The sequence below is a fragment of the Lagopus muta genome, chromosome 1 (genome assembly GCF_023343835.1).
Source record: "Lagopus muta isolate bLagMut1 chromosome 1, bLagMut1 primary, whole genome shotgun sequence".
NCBI classification, from domain to species: Eukaryota; Metazoa; Chordata; class Aves; order Galliformes; family Phasianidae; genus Lagopus; species Lagopus muta.
In genome coordinates, this window is record NC_064433.1 from 154,420,133 (window position 1) to 154,447,410 (window position 27,278).

Below are 27,278 nucleotides of genomic sequence, written 5' to 3' on the forward strand. Positions count from 1 at the left end.
TCTTCACGTGGAATGATAATTTGAGTGTTGAATGATAATTTGAGAGCTGGATCCGAGAGCTGCCTCAGTACCTCAGGGGACTCTGCCCAATTGCTTCCAATGACCAGGCAGGGGCTGTGGCAACGCAGCCTTTTCTGGCTGGTGTTGAGATCAGTTGTGCTATTCAACTGTTAATACAAGGATATAGCACTCACCAATAAAGCTAGCTTCTCTGCCTTCTGTTTTTTAATGTATTCTAGTGCATGAATCTGCTGTGTGCGTTTCTGTTTGTGTTAGGCTAAACGCTGCTGAAGTAGATGGACATAATTATGGCCTTTCATTCAAGATTAACACAGAGTCATTAAGCTGGTTTATGCAACCAGGTAGCTGAGCAAGAGAAATATTTAAAAGTAGTATGAAGCAATTTCAGAGGCCGAAACCATGCAATCAGTGGGCCCTCGTTGAGAATAGGCATGGGAAACATAGAAACTAGAACTGTCTTCGTTCACAGAAGACCAAAACAGCTCCTAAACCTGCTGCCCATCCAATCCCAAGCACGACGTGAGTTATTTGGGCTGAGTGAAGTGGCCAGGCTTGGCGCACTGAACGGCCTGGAACAGTGCTGTTATTTACTTCACCCTGTGCTCAGGAAAATAAGCTCTGGTAACTCTCATTTACCATGACAGCACATGAGTGATTACTGAACACAGCGCCAACTTCCCCTCCTAGCAGAAAAACTCTGAAGAAATGCAGCACTTCTTCTAATTGCTGGATCAAAAAAGGATAATGCAGCAGTAATGCTGCTGGGAACTACATTCCATGTTCTCCAAAACATTGCTTTAGCATTTGTGGTTGTTCAGAGTTAGGTTAGACACAGCCAGATTATCTTGGTAATTAGCTGGGATTTCATTGACTTTACTGATGACTATCCTACGTATTTTCAAAAAGGAGGAATTAGTTGGTGTATGGAAACACTTTTATGTGAAATCGGAAAGGCAAACTAAGAGAGAAAAAACAATCAAAGAAAAATCCAAGTTAGATTATAAGGAAAGAACTGGGACGTACATGAAAGGATTTAGGAGCCAGAGTTTGCAGGAATTTGAAAACTGGATTTTTAGTAAGTTGATGGTTAATATATCAATTTGAAACAGTAAACAAAATTTAAACTGAATTTTTCATTGGTTGTAAAACTGATTTCCTTTGGAAAGTTCCAGTATACCCATTTTCTTTAAGCCTGACATTAAGGATTAGGTGACAATTGCAACCTGAGATCTGTACGCACATCAACGTGAGTTTCTAAATCAAATGATACTTCTATCTTCCAATAAAAAACACTGAAAAGGAGATGTGGTTTTGGGAGTGGGGGGAGGAGAGGACATTGTGTAAGACTTCTTTGGGGCCCTCCTGTTTCTCTATGACACGAGAAGTCTGGAGGAAGAAAGTAATTTTGGGCAACACTAAACGGGTGTAAACAGCTTACACCCATTCTGAAGGTAGGAGAGAACTCCTATACTTCTTGTATTCGTGCCATGAGCATTTTTCCTTTCCAGCTACTTGGCTGTGGATGGACTACCAGAATTATGTTCAGGCTACTGCACACTTCTGTTAAAGTCCTAGTGGCAGAGAAGCACCCTAAACTAATAATCTTTTCGCATTTATTGTTTTAAAGAGGGCTGGACGCAGAAAGGCAAGGAACTTTCCAAAGAGACAATCCCTACTATGAAGAATAGACATTCTTAGCTTAATATAGCTGTGATTTCCAGCTCATCATGCAAAAACACAAAACTTTAATTGTTAAGAGCTACAGAGAGCACACACACGCACATTAGGCACTTTGTTTTATTTTGCAAAAAAAAAGTCTTTTATATATAAACCATTTCATTCTCTCTCAAAACATTCTACAACTATACAGCTGTTTGCTCCAACATTTGCATAGGAAATACAACAATACAAAAATAAGGTAGGGGGGAGGCAAAAGAAGCAAAACAGCAACCAATTTATGCATGTGTTTCCACGTATAAACATTTGAAGCCTTACAAAATTATTTACATCATTTGTCAACTATTTACATTAAGGGCAACATTTCTAACTATAACAAACAAAACTATAATTTATCAAGTATATGTAAAATTGTCTTAAAAAAAAGTCTATCATATACCACAAATAAATAAAGACAAACAACAGTTTTAACAATGCTAGGTTTTCCCGTGAGACCCTTTTTTGGTATTTTGATTGTTTATTCTACCCTTTGGTTGACAGCTTAATATTACAGCTTGTGAACTACAGACACTTTTACTTGGTTTGTTACGTTTTCTCCTGTTGCCTGGCCAAATCCTGCACGGTCTAACCTCATCTTTGGCCCTTCACTTAATGTTTCAAGGCTGAACACTGTGGATCAAAGTCATTGTTAGCATAAAAGGGCACCACTTCACTGACTTCAGAGGAGTTTCAGCTACCTTTGTCAGCAGTTAATTTTCCCTGTGTGTATCCATTTGAACAGTGGATAAACTAAACTGCACTGTAATTTTAAATAACATTACTGTATCCTTTACCTTCTAGTAAATTACATGCAATATCCACATGAAAACAGATCATACTGGTGCTGAACCAGCTTAACATGTCCGTATATGAAAATTGCATCCTAAATCCTTCTTTTTAAAGTGATACTAAGTTTAGCTTATAGTAAGAGGTTTAACATTCTGTATACTGTAACTATCCCCCCCTCCCTGTTTAAGCCTCCAACATTTACTTTCCAGTTCACTTTAAATGTTTCACCCTTTTAAGCAATTTGAAAACAAAATCCTGCTTTGAATATTCAGTGCACACCATCTGAGTTAACAGGTACAAAACATCTGAATGTCTTGCTCATTTCTCTTAAGAGAAATGAAGCTAAGTTGGTACTGTTCTGAGAGGTATTTAAGTAACTTTTTGTGTAAATGTGCCGTTAACAAATGTAAAACAACTGGTTTTTTTTTCCAGATAATTCTTAGAAAACTTTTCTTTTTACCCTAAAAAGCTGATTTGCATATTTACAAAATCTTTGTCATAGCAAACATGCAACATACAGAACAAAATACTTTGTTCTATGGCTGTTTATGAATTTTTCTATGTATTTTATCTCCACAGAATGACTTAACATTTAAAAAAAAAGCACAAGTACTAAACAAATCCAGTAAAACCCTGACAGATTACAATGCATGGCTTTTCCACTGTGTCCATTCATCTGCAGTCTCTCATTAATTTGTTTACTAAACATTGTCACAATAATGATAGTGCTTTGGTCAAAACACCTAGAGAGAAAAAAAAATATATGTGTAATGCTGCCATGTGTCAAGACATAATACTTGTAAAGAGATGAAACCTGCTGACTAAAGCCATATACACCCACGTGAGCAAACCAACGACTTGAACACTCTGGTACTGTGATACAGTGTCTTCCCTTTTTCTGCATAAATATACAAAATATACATTTTCCAGTTCTGAGATTTCTTTTAAATGGATGATCCATCCTCAAAAATTAAACTAATTTCGGTTGTAGGTTGAGAGTCATTAGGAAATTGCATAGATACAGAACAGCCTCGGCAACAAGCCTGGCTTTCAGTTCTGATGCCTCTTCATGTGCAGAGCCAGGTGATCGGAGCGAGAGAAGCTGCGGTTGCACACGGCGCACTGGAAGGGTTTAGCCCCGGTGTGCTTCCTGTAGTGGCGCGTCAATTCGTCTGAGCGCGCAAATCGCCAATCGCAGCCCTCCCACGTGCACTTGTACGGTTTTTCACCTGAAATCAGACAGAAGGAAGAGAAACATCAGCTGTGCATCTTCTGAAGAGAGCTGGCGTGAGGCTGACACGAGTAACACCGCTGTTCAATTTAAAGGAAACGACAACAGAAAAAAAATCTCGTGTTTCCTAACTCACAGGCATGTTCTGCGGGCCCCAAATGAACAGCCCCTTTGTTTATTCTGAGCTTTCTGCTCAGAAATTCTGCAAATTAATACTTGGGTAAAATGGCATCAGGAAGAAAGAAGAAACTTTCAGACATAAGCTGGGCACTTATACAAATCAGGGACAGTTACGATAGAGAAATGATCAGAGGTATAAAAAAAAACCTGCGTGAGACTGAAATATGCTCCCTCACATTCGTCTCAGTGTGAAAGGGAGCAGAGAGAGGAAAGCAGTCTCACATGACAACCTGGCCCAGTTTGTAACTTATGCTCGCACCTTTTAAAAAAGGATAAATTAAGTTTGAGTGAGCTTTTTTAAGAGAAGCCTGAAGTGGGAAGAAAGATTCCTATAAAGAATCTTTGTAGCATATAGATCGGTTCAAGGTCTTCTGAAGCACGAACAAAGGTGCAGTGTATTACAAATACAACTGGGATAATATTTTCTAAAATGTCAGAGGCAATAAAATCTTGTGGTGCTCTGCTTTCAGCTAGCTATATATAGAAGAAAGCATCTAAAAGACCAAAGTCCTTGTTTTCAGAATTAAATGTCTACCATCAGGTAATCACACTGCAGACGTGGCAAATGCTCGTTGTTTCCATCAGGCTGTACCAATGCAGAGGGAGCATGGCATCTTTGAAAACTTGCTGTATTACAGAAACTCTGAATGCTACTTTGAAGTACCCTGCTAGCCTTGAATATGCTAGCTCAAGCACCCGAAATACATGCATTCATTCATTTTACAACTATAAATGGGGTTTTTGAAGCATGTCTATAATATATGGATTTGTTTGTTGAAATGGGAGAAGCATGAAGCCACAAAGTCAAGATGACTTCTGTGTGAAGAGAACTTTACATGTTGGACATACACCTGCTCAGGAGCTGGCATGGACATGATGTCACCACACAAGCAAGCTTCATATAAATAAAGAAGCTAAGATTACCTATTTATAGGATATTGGTTGACGCTGGTTGACAAAAACACCTTTCAGATGGCACAGTCATTGCTATCTATATCCTTTATATCAATTTGATTCTGGCAAAGAGAGAAAGAAAGCCAAGTTTATCTGAGCTCTCAGCAGCAAAGTGGAGCAGAATCAGATGAAGACTTGAGCTTTCAAAAAAACTCTTTCCACCATGACTTAAAGACCTTCTCCTTCTCCATCTGGTCCCAGACCTTTACTCTAACAGCTTCAATCCTACAGCTCTATGGAGCGACTCAATCTCTCCTGGGTTACTGTCACATTAGCAAGTACAAAACAGTCAGAAGATAGTATCCTGCCATTTGCTTGTTCTGCAAAGAACACCATTTGAGAAACATCAAAACATCTCTTCAAAGACTCTAAACTGTAATTTAAATGAAATTATGAAACATGTTTTGTCTGTGAGTTTCTACTGCTTCTTCTCAACTAAGCAGTAACTTTCCATCTACAGCTAAAAGTGAAGTCAGCTCTCTGCTTGCCATGGCAAAGTGATTTCATATCAGCAGCATGCTCACAACTACAATGAGACTTCTACAAGATAAACTAACCAGCCAAACAAACCACCACCTCTTTGCATAAACAGCAAAGGATTTACTGAAATTGCAGTGGATAATAACAAACCTTACGAAAACAACAAATTTGGGGCCAGCAATCACCTCACAATTCAAGTTCAAAATTAATTGATACATGGTAAAATAGATCACAATTTCTTGAAAATTTCCATCACAGTTGAATTTACTCTTCCTGACACTGACTAAAGAATGGAATGACCTACAAAACGGGATTTTTTTTTTTGTTCCACGCAACATATACTGTAGATCAAAATACAGAGCTCATTCAAATTTAGTACATAAAGCTTTTCTAACATCAGAGAAGTCAGCTGAAATAACACAGTTAGTCTTCATAGCAGAATGACAGCAAAGGTCTCGGTGCAGGATCCTTTGTAGTATGTATGTCATCCTTCATGTATTTAAACTCAGTCTTGCTTTAATTCACATGGAGGTCTGTAAAAGACTGCACTGCTGTTCCATAAACGTAACATCAGAGAGACCTTCAGTGAATGTTTTTTGTTGCACAAAAGCATTACTCTTATATGTAAAGCACCTTAACTCAAAAACAATTCCCTTTTCTCTTTTTTCCTCTTTTCTTCCACATTGGCTTTAAGCTCATCTAATCAAATGTTTCCACCTGGTTTACAATTAATTTAACCTAAATCCAGAATAGTTTCAGTAAGATGACACTATTAAAAGCTTCTGACCAATCTTCAAAAACTGTCACTTAAAACTGTCATAAATTCCATCCTGTAATCCCCCCACCCTAACTGCCTGCAGAGAGCACAGAGATTTAGTCAGCTCTCTGTTTACTCCTGTCTTGTTTACCAATTTACAGATTAACATTGGGTATATGAGAAACGATAAAGAAGGTGGGGAAATAGCACTTATCAAACAGAAGACCTGGACCACCTAGAATAAAACACTAAATGGGAAACAAGAGACTAAAAGCACACTTCATAGACTTGGTGTAGAGGTGATATAAGGTATGTTGAAATTCACTGACACGCTACGTTGTATTACTGAAAAAGCAGTCCCAAAATCGTCCTAGTAAGTAGCACCTAGCCCTAAGACCAAACAAAAAAAACTGCTGTCCTCCCATTCTATCTTGTTTTTCATCTGTGACAACATGTTGTGTGAAGACTCCTGGCATATAAACCACCAGAAATCAGGACAGCAGCAAACCATGCCGCTTCTTGGACCCAATAGGTTCAAAGGCAACGACGAACTCCTACCTAGAAAACTCTGTAGCTTACCCCATTGCAGTGGTCACCTCATATATCAATGCTGCTACAGTCAAGAAAGAGCCATGGGCACCTCGCCGTCATGTAGTGCAGCACCAGCACAAGCAGAGAAGCTGTGCTTGCTTCTCCTTCCTGGACAAGTGCTGCAGACCTGAGCTGAACTGAACAGAGCTTGAGGACGCACTCAGGGGAACAAGGGGGTGCCTTACTCAGATTGTTTTAACAGCGTTACTTTTATGTACTTGGAAATTAAAGCCAGAAGGTTGCTTTTAACCCCTGCTTTGGCTAACAGTGAGAACTGGAAAATTTATTTTTAGCGCCAATATAGAGGCCCAGATTATTCTGAATAAATCCTAGGGGTAAAATACTGAATATCTATGTTTGTAATGCTAGTTTCCGCTGGAAAGTTCTATTTAAGAACTGAACCAATTTCAAATGTTTTCCTTTTGGGCAAGAAGGAAGGGGGGCAAGAAAAAGAAGGTGGAGGTTATTTTCACTCCTTTAAAGATAGCAGAACAACTAGCTGCTAGTATTCTCTCTGTCAATCTATACACATGCTTTTTGTCACCGAGCAGAAATAAGAATTTGGTTTAAGCTCCTGTGGCAAGGAAAAAAAAAAAGCCTCATGTTACATATTTTCTGAAGTGATTCTACGTTCTCTGTGCTGACTTAAAAGCTCTGAGAAATCTGAGTTTGAGAACTTATTTAAAAAAATAACAACACCACCACCACAGGTATACACAAAAAGGGACACTGAACCCTTTATAAACTATTTCCATTGGCTACATAGTAGTGTAAGATTTGTTTACTTTAATGATTGTGTGAAATACAGTAGCTGTAAAGTTTTAGAAATGCTTGGTTTTCCTCCAGCAATTTAGTATTTCTATAGGGTGTTAGACCAACGCCATTGGTCATTAAATACGAACGCAGTATAGCTCAGTTACTGGAACACGATCACTGTATCAAACAGATATTTCACTGTAAAAGCAAGAAAACAGCTAACTCCTCCACTTCAGGGGAGCTTCCACAGGATTTGTTAGAATGTCAACACTGTTCAGCTAAAACACCATGGAGGAAGCTGGTACCGATTTCCAGCCAAATAGCACACTCCAACCCTTTCTTCCCAAGCCAGAAATATTATACACAGCACTTCTGGGAAACAGAACTGCTTTCCTTTAAATTATACTTCAACAGGATAGGGATTTCATAAGTTTAATTGGACTTTTGCATAACCTCCTTCCAGTATCACTCATTTAAAATATTTTGCTAGGCTTATGCATCACAAAATATATTTTAAGTTCTTGAACTGCTAATATGTATCCATTCTCCAGTTTTAAAAATAAATTTGTAGAGCATGAGAAACAGGCTTGTACTTGAGCACTGAAATTTTAATCACCCATGTTTAGTTTGGAAGCTCTTTTACGGAATGTACCTAACAAGAGATAAGGGAGTTTAAAACCTGAAAGGAGACTATTTTTCTTCCAATGTGTTTGTCAATCCCCTAAAAATTAAAATAAATTATAATGCTCTAAGATTGCAAAAATGTCAGAAACATGTATGCACACCTGCATATAACATGGCAACCTTACTAGCCACTTCAATAGCTAAACTATACCAATGTAGATCCTAAGGTTTGGGATCCTTATCAATATCTCATGAAAATTATCTGGACCTCTGAGTCAATGCTGACCCTTCTTTTAATTTATCTACAGGCTGTAGTAGTTTGAAAACAGACCAAGTGTTTTCCTAGCATTAATTCTATCTGCTGGCAGTGACTGTCATTGCCATACTCACATAGGAAAGGTACGGTGTCACCCATGAGGTGGGTGATGGTAACTTGGAGGACATCCTTCATCCTACAGTCCTTGTTCAAGAATCACAGAATAATTTGAGTTGAAAAGGACATTTAAAGGCCATCTAGTCCAATTTCCCTTCAACAAGCAAGAACTTCCATACTGGTCAGGTTGCTCAGAGCCCCATCCAGCCTAATCTTGAATGTCTCCAGGGACAGGGCATCCACCACCTCTCTGACAACCTGTTCCAGTGTTCCACTTCACCTTGTTGTAAATTACTTCTTTCTTATACACAGTCTGTATCAATCTATCAATCTTCTTTAATTTGAAACAATTTCCCCTTGTCCTATCACAACAGACCCTGCTAAGGAGTTTGTCCCTTGCTCTATTATACCCCTTTAGATACTGAAAGGCTGTGATCAGGTCTCCCTGCATCCTGAGACTTCCTTATAAAATGCTGTTTGGGAAAAAGAATCACTCGAAACCTCTGTTAGCAATGAATTTTTCCATTAACAAGAAAGTAAACTTCCTTACTCCACTGAAGAAGCAGCTGTATAATTTTATTTCTGTACTTCACTACTGGAATGGCCTTCTTAAAATATAAAGTTATATAGAGTAAGGGTCAGGTTTTCAAACCTAGTCAACTACTTGAAGAGTACAGGAGACTGATCTAAGCACATGCAAATATGCATAAAGAAGCCTTCATCAAATGGAAATACATAGGAATGCCAGAAGCCTCCACGTCTGACAAATCACACATAATGAGTCAAGTGAATTAAAAAGGGACAATTCTACCCAAGGTCCCACATTTCAAAGCTACTGCAGGACACAGGAGGGAAGAGTAGACCAGGTTGACGTGAGTAAGCACTAGAGTTGGCTAGAAGATGAAACACTCTGTTCTCACTCTGCTGGGAAGCATTTTCACCTGATGTTGGAGTAGGGGGTGGGGAAAGGACCCCTTTGAAGTTCTGTGGAGAGGCATGCATGGTGTTCATGAGTCACTGACAGAGACAACACGTTTTTGCTCCCTTTGTGCCATATCTCTGTCTGGCATCTGCCTCTTCAGGAGCTAAAAGATGGACATGTCTGGCAACAGCAGAATGCCAGCCCCAGAAAGCCCAGACAACAGGTAATCCTAGCCCAAGCATAGCTGGCCTAGCTTCTAGGACTCAGAATCAGCTGGAACACACAACATTTTCTTCCTGTAGAACTGCTTCCCCAGAGGCAAGTGCCCAGCCTTAAAAAACATTCAACTAGGTGTGATACCAAGGAGGGAGGAAGAACAGTTTTTCACTGGTATAAACACTGTGGTGCAGAAATTTTCACACTGTGTCCTGCTTTAAAACAGATTACTACAAAGGTTTCTGACATCTTTGCTTTTAAAATTTTACATCTTAGAATCAGTTGTCTTAGATTCCTGATGTACTACAGTCTTCAAAAAGCTAAGTCTGCCCTTTTAGTTTGCCTGACTTTACTCTAGGTTACAGCATGACTGTTTTAAATGCCTGCCTCTTCCTGGCTAACTGGAATTGAAAGCAGTTGGTTGAGTATCCTACCCTCGATCGAAAGAAGTTTCTAGCTCTGAAAGTTTACCTCAACTTAGATCCCCATTCTATCATTAACTAAGCTGTCACTGTTAGAAACAGTCTTTTATTTGGGGTTTTTGTCTTTTTTTTTTTCTTTAAGCAGTTTTTGTTGTTGTTGTTCAGATAAAGAACAGAAAGCTGAAATTTCAAAATTAAAAAAAATATCCCTCAGCTGCTTAAAAGCTCTTTAGAGCATTGAAATTCTCTGTGTTGTCCAAGTCAGAGAGGGATTAGAAGGCTGAGAGCATACATAGAGGCTGAAGGAAATCCAGCTTATTTTTTGAATGATGAAATAAATATAGTCCTTGAAATAAGCAGTCCCCCAGTGATACGAATACATAACACATGCTGTGCATTTAAAAATGTGATAAAAAGTCTGTGTCTAGTATAGTAATGGCTATTGGGTGACCACTAGTTAACAACAAAACAGGATTTTTAGGAGTTCTGTAACACAGTTGTTTTTCCTGGTACATCCCATCACTGATAAACCAAGAAGTATTACATCTCTTTCTAACAAAAGCATGAGGAGGAAAAAAAAGACAAGAGTTTGGTAAAGCAGAGAGGACAGTAAAAAAAAGAAGTTACGTATCACTCAGTTTCTGACTGCAGCCACACAAAGGCATTATCTTCTGAGAGCTCCCAGCAATGTCTGAAGCACTCTTATTTTTCTAAGTGTTGTCTTACGCAGTTCAAGGATTACTGGGGAATCTTGACTGGCCTGTGAAATGGTTTATTTTCTTTCTGGCATAACATTCTGTCTTAACAGAGGTGGTCTCTCCACAAGGAGATATGCAAACAGAGGAAAGGAATTTTTTAAAGTAGGTTTATAAGAAATCCATGCCATCTGGGGCGTATGGCCATGTCTACGGGTTCTGTGCTCTGCTGAAGAACGCATTTCCTCATCTACGGCTGTGGTGCAAGAACAGCTCTTTAGCTCTCACACCAATAACACTGGCTCTTGTGCAGCCAGATAAGAGGTGCTCTTAACGTGGAATTCATTAAACCTGCTGTAGACTTCCAGATTTCCATCTACTGTACGCACACACAAGAATTGAAAGCAATACATTAAAGCTATTTTAATTCAAAGCAAAGTGCTGTACACTTGCCAAAATCAAAGGTTTTAATATGTCCTTAATCAGACTTGTTAGAGATCACTGAATATAAATAATGCAGCCTGACAGAACGAGAATGCTGCTACCAAGATACTCAGACTAAACTAGGACATTACTTACATGTTTCTAATCTTTCACCAGTGGGAGGTTCAGGTCATCTAACAAACAACAAACAACGCTACTCAGAACATGTTCAGTGGAACCAGGAGTCAATTGTCCAAGTCAAGCTCAGAAATTAATTACAATAAGGAATGTCTACTCAAATAATGGAAAATTTTAATCACTGGCAATTGCTGTGAATCTTGGACTATAGTAGCGTATGTAGGGCGGTCTCAAAATGAACTATATTTAAATCCGGTCTCTTAGGTCAACAGTTTCCTTATCAGGAATCAAATATCCTGGAACTGAAGTTTAATCCTCTCAGGGAGCAATTGACAGAAACAACAGCGTTGTGTTGTTTTTTTTTTTAAAGCTTTCATGCTTAAAGGGACTTTCTAGGCTTTTAATCAAAAAGAAAATGTTAGGCTTTTCTTTTAAGTATCTCAAATCTAACAGAAGTATCCCTCACCTGACACCTTGGAATTTAATTCCCGCATCCGAAAAACTGAGTGCCAGACACTGACGTGAATGGCCAGTAATACTTAATTAAAATTTAGGAATATATTGCTAAGACTTCGCCCAGAAAAACACAACGCATTCAAGCATGTCTCGTTTAGGTTATGACTACAGATAAAGAGCTGAATCAATTAATCCAAAGGTCTGCAATCATCCACAGAGTGTTTGAAAAATGCATTATTTTCCCTTAAACTGTGGTTTGCACAGGAAAATAATGTTCTTCCATTTCTCACACAGGCAACTAATGGATTTAGCAGAATTCATAAATAAAAGATACCAACATATTCTCCAGCAGTGTCTAGCAATATTGCACTTTAATGCACTTTGTCAACAATTTTATTTAACTCTCCTCCATTTTTCCTTATTCTCTCTTCCAATGATGGCATTTACTGACATCTCCTTAAAGAATAATCAGCACAACTGACTCACTCAACAGGTTAAAGAAACAGAATCTGTGCTTACTTAATAGCTATTTTCACGATCTAAAGGTTTTTTTCCTGGATAAAGTGTCGCTACAGACACAGAAAGCTGCTACCATGAGCAAGGCAGTCTTGAGCTTCAGTTCCCCACTCGTATAACACAAGCAAAATCCTTCACCTAATTCTCAGGACTGAGATCAGTATGTGTTTTTTGTGAGGTGCTTTTTTTTTGGTAGGGTCCACTGTCACTTGTACTCCCTTCTAAAGAATGGGTGTCCTGAGCTTCTGGGCGATTCTTTAAGGTACCACTGTTAACATGCATAGATCTACAGCTACAGTAAATTCAGAACACAAAGTCATAAGGACTGCTAATGTCTGCTGCACACAACTGGTTCTAATTCTGGTGTATACAAACTAGTTTCTCTACTGAGAACTAGTTTATCTACTGAGGCAGAGATCTAAATGGAAGTAAAATGTTTAACACCTTGAGGAACCGCACAAGCTAGCAGCTGTCCCATGCCAATGCAGCATTTGAAATAACTAGGGCTGGTGGAAGTATTTTGAGTGCATCTCATTTAGAGAAATGCCATTTCTCTTGAGTTATCTCGGCTTCCACTTCCCATCACCAAATACAAACTAGATCTATAGATAGAGACGAAATAGTTATGCAGTTAATGTTAGAAACTATTAATGGCAAATCAACCATGTGATCAGAGAACATGCCTGTACGAAGATTCTGTATACGGAAAACCAGTACGCAGCTGGAAAATGCCCTCAGTGCCTTGATGAGTTCAAAACAGTGACAGATTTTCCTCTAAAAAACCATACAAAATTCTCAAGTGTGCAGCTGTTTGCAGAAATAATAGAAGAAACGCCCTAGAGCCAGCAGCTCTGCTGTAGCATTACAGGTAGTGTATTCCAGGTGCCTGCATATTAAAGACTCAACTTCAAGAGTCCCAAGTTTTTACATATAAAGAAACGTAACAGGTTTCAGTTTTACAAAACATGGTTCTAAAGGATCATATGCATATATATAGATATATATACGAAGTATGTATCTACTCGTGTTACAGGAGAAATCTAATGAGGTTATCTACAATACGCAATGAATTGCTTCGCTCTGACATCTGGCACGTTTTTCTAGTTGGACACAGAACTGTTATGTCAGTGTCTTAAAGTAGTTTTCATGTTGGACAGCTTGCAATAAATGCATAACACCCTCTAATATATACACCAGTTGCACAATACAAGTTATGAAACGTGTTCCATGACTAACGGGTATAATCATTTTAAAAGAAAATCCCCGCTTCCAGAAGTAAAAAGAAAAAAAAAAACACCTAATCTATTTTGACAAATGCTCCAACAGGTATTTCCATGTGATGAGTACTGTCCTTCGCGTCTTGGAAATAACTAAGAGCAAGTTAAGATACCACTCTGAAGTGTTTAAGCTTTTCAAATGTACCGGACATCTGCTCCACAACTGCACAGAGATGGATACACAATGCTGTGTTTCTCCACAGCAGCTGAATGTTTGTGTATATTCCACATTTTGTGTTACCAGTTTATCAACAACAAAAACTTACTTCCTAATTTACAGACACTAAAGCAGTATCTAGAGAAAGGAAAGTGGATGCCTGCTCCAGCAGCTCAAACACAGATATTAACCTTGTTTCTCTGTGTGATTGTTGGAGAGAGTGAATATGGCGTCCAGCATAATTCCATTACGTACCAGCTTAAGCTATCTGACTTGCTGCAAGGTAAACATGCAAGAAACACGTAAGAAAAGAGAATGGCATTTTGCTCTTGCCCATTTCCTAGCGTTAGTTAAATGTAAAAGTCTGAGAGTGTGTTCGTATTTAATTTAAAAAACAACAAAAAAACCAAAAAACTACAGCCTACATTCCACCTATTAAAAATAACACTTCCCTGAAGTTTGTTCTCAAAGAACATCTTTTAGACCTGGTGAAAGCCATTCAGAAGAAAAAGACTGCTAAATAAATACTTTGAAAAGGCTGAGATTTTCCAATATAAAAGGAAAACCATAAGGTCTGTCTTGACTTTTACTGGCAGACAAACTTTGCTGCAGGCTCTTTTATTTTAAGATGACAGATTGCTAAGAAGGGCGGGGGCTGGTTGGGATGAGAGAGAGACTGCAGCCAATTTTGAAAGGTATTGTTAAGAAACTAAGAATAAGGAGAAAACAACTTCAGTGGTCCATGATTACTAAAGAACGGGTTTAGCCAGATAAACAGGTCTGCTATCCCTGAAGGGTTTTGAAAGAATATCACACACAACTTTATTAAAATGGATTACGTGACAATTACTTCAGACTTTGAAGGTAAAAGCTTCACAAGAGTCTTAAAAATAATAATAAATTAAAGCCAAGGCTCAGTAACACTGCATGAATGCATAGTTCTAGGGGACTAGGTGCATGCAAAGTGGACTGATACACAAAGAAACGCCTCCCTGAAGTTTAGCACCAAGCCTCCCTCTTTTGAGGCAAAGTAGAGAGATCTCCCTGCACTCCTGAGGGAGCCCCGAGGGCCCCCGGCGTAACTCCGCCATTTCCCTGAGATCGCTTCCATTCATGTTAACCTTCAGTTGATTGATTTATGTGGTATCAGTACGTCAGAGATCCTGCTCGTAAATCGACACGTTTCAGCCGTATCTTAAGCGAAGAGATTACAATCTGTACTGGAAATCTTCAAGTATTAAATGAATATTCAAGAGAGCTAACTAATCCAAACTCTGAAATAATGCAGGTAACAGGATATGGACTCGCATTCTTGCATGTTAGCGCTTCAGACAGTTTATCCCTTCATTCACCTCCCCAGAAGACCCTTTGTATTCTAGGCTTGCTTAAATTCACTAGATTTTTATCTCCAACATTCTTGTTTCCATGAATACATCAGCTTCTCTGACCTCTGCACATTAATCCACATTTCTAAGGTCAAACATCTATAGCTAGAAAAGTAAAGGTTAACAATAAACATTAGTGATCCCATGCAGTATGTATTAGGTTTGTATATATTTCTGTGCACACAAACATTAACTTCATAAACCCTAAAGCTATTACCACTCAGGATTTAAAAAAAAAAAAAAAGAAAAAAGAAAACAAAACACCACACTGATTTTAAAAAGGGAAAGTAGTATTTAGTGATGCCCAAGTAACTCATTTTTTTGGAGTCGAACATTACTTTTATCTTCTTCCTAGTTACTGTATAATAGCAAGTGACATTTAAAACTGAGAGTCAACTGCTGGCTAAATTGCACGGACACCACTTACAGGTTATTTATTAAAGACCAATAGTATTATTCTGTCTGACATTTTTCAGGTTTACAGTCTCAGAAAAATATTCTTATTAATCTAGTCAGTAATGAGTGACCATACGTATAAAAATACCAAAGTGTTCTTGCTTAGTCTATTATGAAATTAAAGCAGTAGAGTTGCTTAGAACTTTTTTTTATTTTTTATTTTTTTCAAACTGTGAGTGCAACACAGATAACTCTTTCATTTATCAAAACAAAATTTCCATAGTAACATTTAGCCTGGAGATACTCAATTTCTTACGATAATCTAACAATCCATTCAGAACAGCTGAAAACACAGCCTTGTTTCCACAGAGACAGCAAAGCATTTTGCTGGATCACAGCTCACGCTAAATTTTGTTTTGACTTTTGATTTAAACTTAGGTGAAAACTCATTACTTGAGCAGCACAACCTTAGTGCTGGCAGCCTGCTTCAATGAGCAAACTGCTTGAAGTGCATTGATGTTCACAGGTAAGAGTTCAAGCTCACATTCCATTTTAAAAACACAGGTAGTAGCCCCCTTCCTTTTTTTTTTTTTTTTTTGTTTAATTTTTTTATTTTGGCAAATAAATAAGTAATTGTATTTTACTGTAAAGTAAAAATTGTCTTCTTACTGTAGCACAACTAGTTTTGTATTAAGATCCCAGAACTGTCCTAATAGCTCTAAGTGTGCTGTTGGGGAGCTCAGCATTCCTCCCCCTGCCTCCTTTGTCTACACAAGTCCATCCTTAGGAGCAATCCCTATGAAGTTCTGGGTTTTGAAGGCTTGGCTCCTGTGTGCATGAATAAGCAAAGCTTTGTCCTGAGCCTGTCTTGGTGTAGGCCCACGAGCTGTAATTGTGTCAGTATCTGCACACAGAATTCGATCAGTGTGTAAAAACAGATGTTATACACTAACACTCTGCACTTCCATTTCCTCCATTCTAATGTCTTCCACTGGTAGAAAAAAAAGAACTGTAGAACTGTTTGTCTCAGAAAACAAACAAACAAAAACATGCACGATATGCAAATGGAGATGACGAGAATTCTCAAAGCATTTTGGAAAAAAGAAGTTTAAGATTAAATAACTCTGAACAGGTCAAAGAGAAGGCTCAAAATAGAAAAACTCTATTTATGTAGATAAATCTTCAAATTCGTAATGTTTATTCTGCTGAATTCATTATTCATAAGAAGATTTTCTGGGGGGAAAAGTAGTATTTCCATCTGTTTTATTCTTAACAGTTTTGAGTTTTGCATTGTAAAAGGCTGAACACTGCATTTAGAATTAAAAAAAAAAAAGCTTTTCTTCTCACAGACTAAACCTGAAATTTTTCTTAAGTGCCAGTCTGATCCCATACCACTGTACAGAAATGGGGAGAAGATGGCGGATCAAACACTTTTGCCTTTTCAGAGATATAAGCCATTAATGAGCAAGAGACAATGAGAGCGAGTACATACCCGTGTGAGTTCTCAGGTGCGCTTTTAAGTGAGAAGACTTTGTATACACTTTTGTGCAGCCTAAAACAAAATAAGGGAGAGAAATGCTTCAGTAGGGAGAACAGGAACACTCTACATTATGCTTAAGCTTCCTCATTCAGTGCTGAGGTACTATCTGGAAGCATTTAAGTTTACTACCTTCTGGCACGATAACCATTTAGAAGTATAATTTAATACAGAAAGTTCCTAGGGAGACATTGCTTTACATAGAAAAAAATATATGTTTCTGGGAGACTTACTTCCTTCTAATGTAGTATAAAACAATAGCTGCTAAAATCTACATGGCTCCATAAATCTTTAAGTCTACTTACAAACTTGTTCTTAAATTCCTAAAGCCAGTTCACCTAGGATTCTATCTCACTTCTCCATTTTATGCATTTATCACGTTGATCAGGTGATATACCACTGTGAGTTATAATTATAAAGAGAGAGAGAACCAAGAGCTGTGACTTTCTCAGTGTGCACAGAGTGGTGTGAGCATCCTGTACCTGGGATCACATATTACTGGAAGGAATAGCTTAAAGAGTGAGGTTCTTCTTTCAGTGCAACATATATTCCCTCTGAGCCTATCCTCTTATGTGAAATTTTTAAAGGTAATTTTAATTGCTTTATCCAAGCAGATGAATTCCTTATTTGTATCAAGGGAGGTACAGCCATTGGCTCAACTGCCAGCAGATGAAGCAAGTCTTACAGGATCAAACTGAGCTTCTGCTCCATCACAGGTATTAGAGAAGTCAGGGCATGAGCTGGACACCCACACAGACTCTAATTAGAGATGGACATCTAGCTAATTTTTTTTTTTTTTTTCCCCAATAAAGACAGAGCACAACTTTTTTAAACACAGTAAAGTAAGGTCAGAAGTTTGACTGTAAAAATGACATGCAGAAAATGACAGGCACTATTTAAAGAATGTAAGTACACACCACACAGAATAAGACGCTGGAGAAATTCCACTTCAACAAGAAATGATTTGATTCTAAATATAGTAAAGAAAATAACTTATGCCTAGTCTATGACTATTCACACTTTCTTATTCCCAGAGGTGCGGTTGCCATGCTGCTTACCGGGGTAGTCACAGTAGTGGATGCGTCTTTTCTCCAAATCTGGGTTACTTCTTCTGTTGTATCTGACTGGCTGTATGTTCTGGGGAGTTATTGGCAGAGTTGCAGGTAAATTCGGGTTGTGAATTGCCAGCTTGGAAGCTATAGTGGCAGCGTATGATGGAGGAGGGGTTAAATTCTGTAGCATCTCTGCTTGTCTATCCGGACTGCCAGGCTCTGAGCTGGGGGGAGAGGGGGGGAAGTAGGTGGCCTGCTGCTGAAGAAATTGGTTTGGCATTGTATAGGAGCATGGGGGAATGCCCTGGAACTGTTTCATTGCAGTCTGTGGGACAGCTGGGGAGAGGGTGTTGAGGCCTGACATGGCCGACGGCATGGAGACACTGCTAAGGGAGTCCATGACGGCCGCCTGAGGGGCTGCACTGGGCATGTCAAGGTCCGGCGAGCTCAGGAGTTGGTAAAGCTGGCCCTGCTGGGGCGTGACAGAGAGGTGGACATCAGGGGTCGGGAGCTCCTGCTTGATGAAAATGTTGTTCACATCAGGGGTCTGATGAGAGCTGAAAATGCTGGTGAACTCGGGGAGGGCCTGAGTAGGGGCAGGGGCAGCAGTTTCACTCTGGTGACTGAAGATGGTGACGGGCTCGGTCTTGATGTGGGGGACGCAGGGCCGCTGGGATTTGTACAGGCCGGTTCTCAGGTGGCTGATGTCAGGGAGGAAGACGTTCATGTTGATGCTGTAAGGCAAGCCTTCGCTGTCGGTGAAGAACTGGTCTACGACTGAGGCACTATCTCTTCTGTACTTCTTATGCTCAGAGATGACTGGGACGGGCGGAAGCTGAGGTGCCAGATATTTCTCCATTTCACATCTTGTCTGCAAAAACAAAACGTACGATAGCCCACATGACTGGCTGTGAAACAAGGTGGCACGTGCACAGCTTGAGTTGGGAAACAGAAAACAGCCGCTCTACGGCCAACTGTGAGCTACCTATGGAGGGAGATACCAATGCCACTGAAAACGGGAAGGCAAAACAAAGGCAAGCACAGCTCACACAGAGAAATGCCGAGACCAATCGCGTGCCTCAGCCCATGGCAAGCTTTCATCTTGTGTCTATAAGACAACCCCGTACGGGGAAATGACAGGCCCCGGCCTAATCTACAGATCTCGCCTTCGGAATTTGCTGTCGAACAAGGTCGCTGCCGATCGGTTTCACTCACTCCGCTTTGAAATGCGAACTCTGGGAAGTCACATCCCCAGACAGCCGTTTGAGCTAACACTTCAAACGATGTTTATACGTGCCTGATTCCTGCGCTTCCAGGGTTTTTCATGCTTAGAAGAAAGGTGTTCGATTAGAAGTACAACACCGAAGCATAAAGGTATAAGTAACGCCGAATAAGAGAAAGATTGGTCGGCGACGCTCGCTCACCCTTTATGCAAAGCGTCTCACTAAGACTTCAGAAATCTGCACAGCGGTGAATAGCAGATAAACATGTCCCAGCTCTGCCCGGGTCCCGGGAACTCTGTAATTACGGGGATCGCTGCCCCGGTGCAGTGGTGCCGGGGAATCCGTGGGCGGCAGCGCCTGACCCCGCACACTCATCGGCCAGGCATGTGCCGAGCAACACCAGTGGGCAAACGCGGCATTCCCCCTCGCCCCGTCAGGGCTCATTCCAGACCCGGTGAGCACCCGAGAAGAGAAAGCGGCTGATAAACAGCCTGCCCTGCTTTAAGTGGCTTTCAGGACGTTTCTTCAAAGCCCACCAGTAAACAACACAAACAAACAGAGACGCATTCCCTCGCTTTGATCTGCGTCTGCCCTAAACACGCCCGGCTGCTTTCCGCCTCCCCCCACTTACAACGGGACGCTTTGAAGCCGGGACCGCTCCTCTCGGAGGGGCACGGCGCGGGTCGGAAGGCGGCCGGCAGGCAGCTGTCCGCAGCGGAGCCGATCCCGACCAGCGTTCCGGGACGGACAGAAAGTCCCGGGAAGTCCCCGCCGCCACCACACCAACTCCCCCCCCCTCCCCCCCGCTCCCCGAACATGACTCTCCGCGTGGGCGAGGAGGACAGGCGGCCGCTCTAATTCTGCCACCGGGCAAGTGCACGGGCGGCAGCCGGAGCTCAAAGCTGCCCCCGCCCCGCTGCCCGGAGCCCCCGGCCAGGACCCGCGGCGCGGCCCCACCCCGTCCCGCCCGCCCCTACCTGCACCATCTCCTCGCCCGGCAGGGCCGCGCCGCCGCCCCCTCCGCCGCCCCCCGGGTGCTGGTGCTGCTGCTGCTGCTGCGGCGGCTGTTGCTGCTGCTTCAGGTCCTCTCCGGGGAAGACAGGCGCTTCTCTGGCCCCCAGCACGGGCTTGAGCTGCGCGAACACCGGCTCCTCGGGCATGGGAGCCAGGCGAGCGCTCATGGTCAGCACCCGAGTGGCCATGGGCAGGGCACTGCGGTGCGGCACGGGCGGGCTGCCCGCCCCGGCGCTGGGCTCTGCCCGCGGGCTGCTGCGCTGGGCTGGGCGGCGGCTGCTCGGCTCTCACTATAGCCACGAGCCCCGGCCCGGCCGCGCATCCACTCGGGCGTCGTCAGTGCCTCCGCCTGTACCTGGCGGCTGGTGTCTATCGCGGACACGCGCCCGCCTCTATTTCACCCACCCCACCCCCTGCACCCCACCCAGCCCTGCGAAGGGGCGGCCCTGAGGCTGCCCGGCCCACGGGGCGCACGGCGGGCTGCGCGGCGGGCTCCTCCCCGCGGCGTGCCGGGGCGGCGGCGCTGGAACTCTGGCGGCGGAGCGGCCCTCGTCCGGCCCCGCGCGCGCTTCGGACCGCTCGCAGTCGCGCGGCTCTCCCGGCTGCTACCTTCCAATAGGTTTTTAAAGCCGTTCACTCACAGTTTTTTTTTTTTTTTTTTTTTTGTCCCGGAGGCAACTCGCAGTCGCAACCCGCTGCCCGTCCCCGCGCGGACGGAAGGAAGAAGGGGCGGAAAGGAGACGGGCACGGCCGCTGCTGTCCCCTCTTTCCCTCTACTTGACGCGGCGGGCGGGAAACGGGGACCGAGCTGAGGCGGCGCGCCGCGCTCCGCCGTGAGGGGCGGGCACAGCTCCTCGTGCTGAGGGAGCCCGAGTTCGGGCGGCGTTAACACCTGTGCACATGCGGATGCCCCTCGTGTATCCCTCCTGTAGCCCAGCGGGGCTCCAGGCTGCCGTTGTGAAGTGAGGAGTTCGCTCTGTGACAGCTCTAAAGAAGCGGAGCTACCAACTGTGCTGTCCGGGGCTGTGTTTCTCCAAGAACTGCAGCGCGAAATGGGACTGGGCAGCGTCTGGTGCGTGCATTCAGCAGCAGCGTTCAGACGCTTGTGCAGATCATATGGCTGCCGTAACCGAAGTGTCTCAGGCTTGCAGACTTTAATTATATGCTTTGCCTCCATCTGATTAAATGGGTAATAAACAAACCATTTCAAAACTGGGTTTTTTTTTTTTTTTTTCGTTTGTTTTGTTTTGTTTCCCTTTGTGCTGTGTATGTCTATTTACACATGGCCTGCTCGGGAGAATGCTTTGCTGCTCCATCAGAGTGGTACTGCAGATGTGTATACACATCTCCAGAAGCAGCTCTCAGTGTTGGTAATTTTTCTAAAAGGCTGCAGTTGGGGCTGAGCTGCAGGTAAACAAATACAGCCCCACCACCTCCTGTTGTGCTCATGGCGTCCCGCTCTTGCAGCCTTTTCTCAAGCGGCAGTCGGTGGAAGATTACTAAAGAGCAAGCAATTGTGAAGAGTCAATTTTTATTTTAGCATTTCTTCTGTCACTAACAATTAGTGACAGTGTGTAAAAGGCAGTCAGATCGCTTCTGACTTCCTGCTCAGGTTTGCTAATTGAGCTACGGAGTGCTGCACTATGTAGTTCAGAGATAGTGCACACAAAAGCCTTGGGTTGGGGCAAAATACCCTGTTTTTGGAGTTCTCACCATTACTAGAGTTTATGCCTCTTTCAAAAATAGATTTTCTTTACAATGTGAAGGTCAGAAATAAACTGTCAACTGATACGATTCCTAAAGGGAAACAATGTCTTGCTCAGAGTTAATTAGTAGGAAAAAAAATATGAGTTTGCTGGTATAATTATTTCAGAATATCTCTGTTTCTTCACTAATTTTGCAGACAGTTACAAGTGAATTTACACTTCACCAGACAAATTTGTAGTTGAAAACCCAAGTAGGGTCTTGCAACCCCAGCTTGGATATGTTGTGTAAGTGAGAATTTCAGCCGAGCGTTCGGGGGTTATTGTAAAGAGATCCTTCCCCTGCAATGCAGTTCTATGAACATCTCACAACAGGGGACTCGAGAGCTCAAGTCACTGTCCCGCAGAGTGAAAAAAATGGGGAATAAAAAGTGGAATGGGATGGCTAGAGGTGGGTATGTGAGGGATACCTTCCACTGTGCTCAGGGACTGATGAGAAGCACTTGCCCTGTGCTGGAAAGTGCATTGCCAGGTTTAATGGAAAAGGGTTAAACTTTCTGAAACTATGTAAATGCTCCAGGTTCTGGGCGGGCAAAGATCCAGACATTCTCAGTAAATGTAGGCTTGATTGCTTTGAACTCCCTTGTTCTTTGCATTCCTCTTCGCTTAGTAGTGCTGTACCCATTAGGGAAGACGGGAGAAAACAAGAACAAATGTCAAGTCCTCATTGGGGCGGTTGGAACCTGGCAGTGGTAGAGCCCAGTGCTGCCTGGTGTGAGACAGCAGCTGGGGCAGAGGAGCAGGGGTTGCCAGATGGGATGGAGGTGGGTTCCGCTTTTAATAAGTTCTCAGCTACATGAGGTGTGCCTGTAGGGGCACCCCTGTGTCTCTCTGTCCTTGTGAGGAGAAGGACCAGCATTTATGGGGACCTGTACCTCACATCGAGGCAGGAGAGGAATGGAAGGACATGGGTGGGTTGTTTCATAATGACGAGGTGAGGGAGACCTGAGGACATCAGCAGGCTTTAAGCCTCACAAAGATTTCTGATAATGATTTCAGGAGCTTTTTAGCACACTCAGAGGCTGATTTTGAGCCAGCAAATACCCAGTTTGTTTTCTCACATCAACTTTCTAGAGAAGTGGAAATGAATTTCCTTCCTGGCAAATCAGTAGCCACCTATTTTTGGCCTCCCATTAGAATCCATCTCCCCAAAGGAAAAAATGGTTTCTCATTTTACATTTGATTGTCAAAAGAGAGCCAGTGCGATACTTTTACCTCAAGGAATCATTTTTCCTCGTCTTGCTCCCCACCAAGCACCATGGTAGGAGCCACCAGGTACCATGGCAGCTACTGACAGGCCTTGCAAATGCCACTTGTGGCTCTGTAACACAGCACCGCCACAAAGAGGAATGTAGCAGGGTGACTTTCTGCTCAAGTGAATGTGGGAGTCATGAAACGATAGTCTGCTGCTGTGTACTTTATCTGCTTTAGCGTACAGAAGTGTCTTCTTCAAAGGCAAACTACACTGACATTTTTCATTTCCCTTTATACAAAATAGTGTGATAGGCCCTATGGAAAAAAAAGACATTGTTCCTAAAATAATGAATGGCACTTCCTTATTAATTCCAACAGGTATTTTAAATACAAACACGTTTTGTTTTGACTTCTCTTCTTACATTTCAGTAGTCATCTGCTTCCACCTTTCTGCTCTGCTGTCCAAAGAGTTACCAGCAGAAAAATACCTCTGGTTCCCCTTGAATGGGATTTTATTGTGAAGCATGTCCAGAAAATAAGTTTCATGTTTGTAATCCCCCTGTATGCCTTCACAGTTGTGTAAATACTTCTTGTTTTCAGTACAGTCCTTCAGGAACCCTTTTCCATGTGGCTAGGAGTGGTTAGTGCAACTTCTTCAAACCAGCTGGATGTTTTCTGTCACTGGAGCTCTACAGGCACATCTTATCAGGTAGAAAACTCCTAAATGATGCGACTCTAGCATCAGAGAACTGAATTTGAAGCTTTTTAGAATATAAAGCTGTAAACAGTGCAAAACAACCAATTTCTCTACAGGCCAAGGGAGAATCACCATTGCAAAGCTTAGTAAATACAAAACAAGTGATGTTAGCAAGCTTCTCTTTTGCACAGTTAAAACAGGGCAAGATGCATTGTTTGAAGTTTATTAAGATTACTGAAAACACTCAGATGCAGTTGTATTTGTGGTTTGTTTTTATCCTTTAGCTAAACATATTTTTCTTCCAACGTAGAATGAGTAAGTTAGAATAGCAGTGAAGGTTTGTGACAACTAAATAAAGGCATGTAAACTTACCCACAAATAACCTTTGATTTTTTTTTTTTTTTCCAGCAACAGGTAAAGATCCTACCATGTCTGCATTTTCTGTGTTTTGACTGAGTCAGTCTGCACCATGTAAGACCTAATTACAGATTAATTATATAAATCTGTCTATGCAAGGATCTGTTCAAGTATTTTCTCTCAAATTTAGCTTGAGCATGTGTGTATACACTTGCATGCATCAGTCTGATTTGCTATTTATCAAGGCCAGTGCTGACTTGGCGGAACAGATGCTTCAAGATGGAAACTTCAACTGCTCATTACTTGAATTCTTGGATTAAGAATCATCAACCTGTCTGGAGGAAAGAAGACATCTTACTCAGTAGCTGAACCCAATCTTTACTCAGGTTTTAAGGAGTCTTAATAACTTTTGTTAACAGTCTCCTGTATTTTGGTTTCAGGTACATTTCAAGTATTTTCAGCTTATCTGGGAAGAGGAAGTACAGCAAAATCTCTTAGTGTTCCCAGTCCCATTCTGTGACCTTTATAGGCCTAATGTGCAGACTGTTTATTACAGCAGGCCTTTTTGAGAACAGGTCACTGACTCAGCTGTAAGACACAAGTGTTTCCTGTAGTTTCATCGGTTGTCATACAGCTTCTCAGCAATGACTTGTTGCATAGCAGGGCCAGAAACTACAACAGCGTGCTCCTTAAGCATGTTGTTTAATTATTTATGCACTAGTAGTGCAGATGAAAATCTGTACGAAGTATAATTACAGAAGATTAATTAAAATACATACTTAGAGAATAACATTTATGATTTTTGAAAAGGTGGTTTGTCTGCCACCTGGAATTTTTGGTAGAAACTACCACCACCCTTTTCTTCTGCCTTACCTAAGGAATGCTGAGGCTACCTGCCTTGCAAAAGCAAGTGCTGTTGGCAGCATTTGTTAGCAATGGGTGGTCCTACCCTGGTGTTTAACCGCTTGAATATGAGACAAAACCACATTCTTCACTACTAAAGAAAGCATTTTTGGCTCCAGAGTGTTTATGCTGAAAATTTGTTTGCAAACACTTCCACTGTAAAATTGGCATGCTTGCCTGCTTTGGCTGAGGTCTCCTGATTAGAGAAAAGAAGTAGAATGGTTTGGGTTTTGTGGAGTACTGCTCCATCAGATGGGAGATGGAGCCTTTATGGACTTGGACATAGCAGGGGCAATGGTCTGGCTAGACAGGCTAGGAGGTCATTAAAACAATGACATAATACTTGTTTAAGAACCTCTTAGCATAGTAAGGTATGGCAGTGAATACTCATTTGGAACTAAGTCCTGATGTTGAGAGCAAAAATAATTAAGGGATGTGGTCAGAAAAAAAATCCTTCACCTCTTATGCTGCACTCTTTCAAGTAGGGGAAGATAGGATGAGCTCCTTAATCAACTGCCTATAATGTGCAAAAAGAAGATCCTAGGGCTTTGGATCACAGCATCTTCACAATACAGTGTGCTGCTAGGAGCATTAAAGAGACCTTGTCAGACCACTTTGGCTATCCAGAGAAGCTATTGACCCTTAGTGGCTATGTTTCTTTTGATAGCTGTACTGTCATATTCAGAGTGAATCTAAATTTCAGCATGTCATGCAGCTACACCCTTAGTAGTGAAGCAGGAGAACTAATGCTATTGGTGACAACATCTTTACAAGTTTAAAAATTAAGTAGCCTCTGTACTCAAACAGTCTTGCATCCAGCAATTATGTACTAGAGAAATTTATAATCAATATACCCAACAACATGGATATTTTTGGCAAACATCATAAAACAATTATTTAAACATGCTGCCTGTAATCAGCTGAAAAAAACGGAACAAAAACAGTTGGTGATATAAAAGGGCCAAGTTTAAAACAGTGAAAGAAACAGTAGGCTAAATTAGCCAGTATAATTGGGCAGAGTCTGAGTGAGGTGAGTACAAGCACTAAAGTCCACGACTGCAGGGACTCTAGTTTAAAAAAACCCACTTCCTTAAAAGAACCCCTTTCCTTCTGCCTCTTCAGAGTGGATTTTGAAAAGCAGTTACATATTAATTGATTAATAATTAATTAATTATAATTACAGATACTCAAGAGCTCAGTAAATGAAAACAGAAACACAAGTAAAGTGAATATAAACATGACAGTATAGAGATTATGGAAAAATAATATGGAAGAAAAAGATACTTAAGAAGTCAATGACCTTCTGAAAAAGAAATTTTTTTCTGAAAAGAAATCTTTCCTGAAAAGAAATTTTTTAACAGAAGGTCCATAAAATGCATTAAGAATTCTAACATTTGTCTGTTTTTAGACAAAGAAATGTAGAACTGTTGATAAGCAAGCAGAAAGAACGTGGTGAATATGCCTGTGCTGTACTTTAGAAAAGAGTAGGTAATGTATTTCTATCACATGATAATGACAGAATATTTTCCATTTCAACAATAATTCAAGAGCACATTAAAACAGCTACTATTGATACTCTTTATATTGGTATGTCTGGATAACTTCACACCAAGAACTTTAAAAGAGCAGTCAGTGAGCTTTCAGGATTAATATTCACTAATTGTTAGAACACTAGGCATATTCCTGAAGACGGTTAAGAAAGCCAGAGTTAGAACCAATACTTGAAAGAAAATGTAAAATGAAATGATGCTGGTAATTATAAGTTTGCTTTAAAACATTGACTGTGGGCAGCTTAACATTAATAATCAGTGCTGGGATTTATTAGTATAGAAAGATAATGCAATTTAGGCCCAACCTATGCTTGTGAAAAACAAGACCTAGTCAAACTAGCGTGAATATAGTTGGTCACAAAAGATTAAATAGAGTTTGTATAAAACATTTTTATAAAGTATGTTACTTGATTTAGCTCAGTATTTTTGGCTAAAATTGCTAAGCATCAGTCTCAGTATTTTCAGATAGGATTTTTAATTACAGGGATTAGTTTATAAGTTAAACTACTTTCC

General features: G+C 41.3%; 1 protein-coding gene across 1 annotated transcript; it reads right to left on the bottom strand.

The window, feature by feature from the left end:
* Positions 1–1,813: 1,813 nt before the first annotated feature.
* Positions 1,814–20,673, bottom strand: KLF5 (KLF transcription factor 5). Its single transcript, XM_048933309.1, has 4 exons — positions 20,265–20,673; positions 18,071–18,935; positions 16,968–17,027; positions 1,814–3,755 (listed from the first exon to the last, which is right to left on the bottom strand). Exons 1-4 carry the CDS (start codon positions 20,487–20,489, stop codon positions 3,577–3,579), a joined length of 1,329 nt encoding a protein of 442 aa, XP_048789266.1. The 5' UTR covers positions 20,490–20,673; the 3' UTR covers positions 1,814–3,576.
* Positions 20,674–27,278: the final 6,605 nt, after the last annotated feature.

Excerpts from the sequence above, each read along its gene's own strand:
- KLF5 (XM_048933309.1), bottom strand. The coding sequence starts at position 20,489 with ATGGCCACTCGGGTGCTGACCATGAGCGCTCGCCTGGCTCCCATGCCC. Across the intron at positions 17,028-18,070 it reads CCACTACTGTGACTACCCCG|GCTGCACAAAAGTGTATACA; the intron begins GTAAGCAGCATG and ends ATTTTGTTTTAG. Across the intron at positions 3,756-16,967 it reads GCACCTGAGAACTCACACGG|GTGAAAAACCGTACAAGTGC; the intron begins GTATGTACTCGC and ends GTCTGATTTCAG.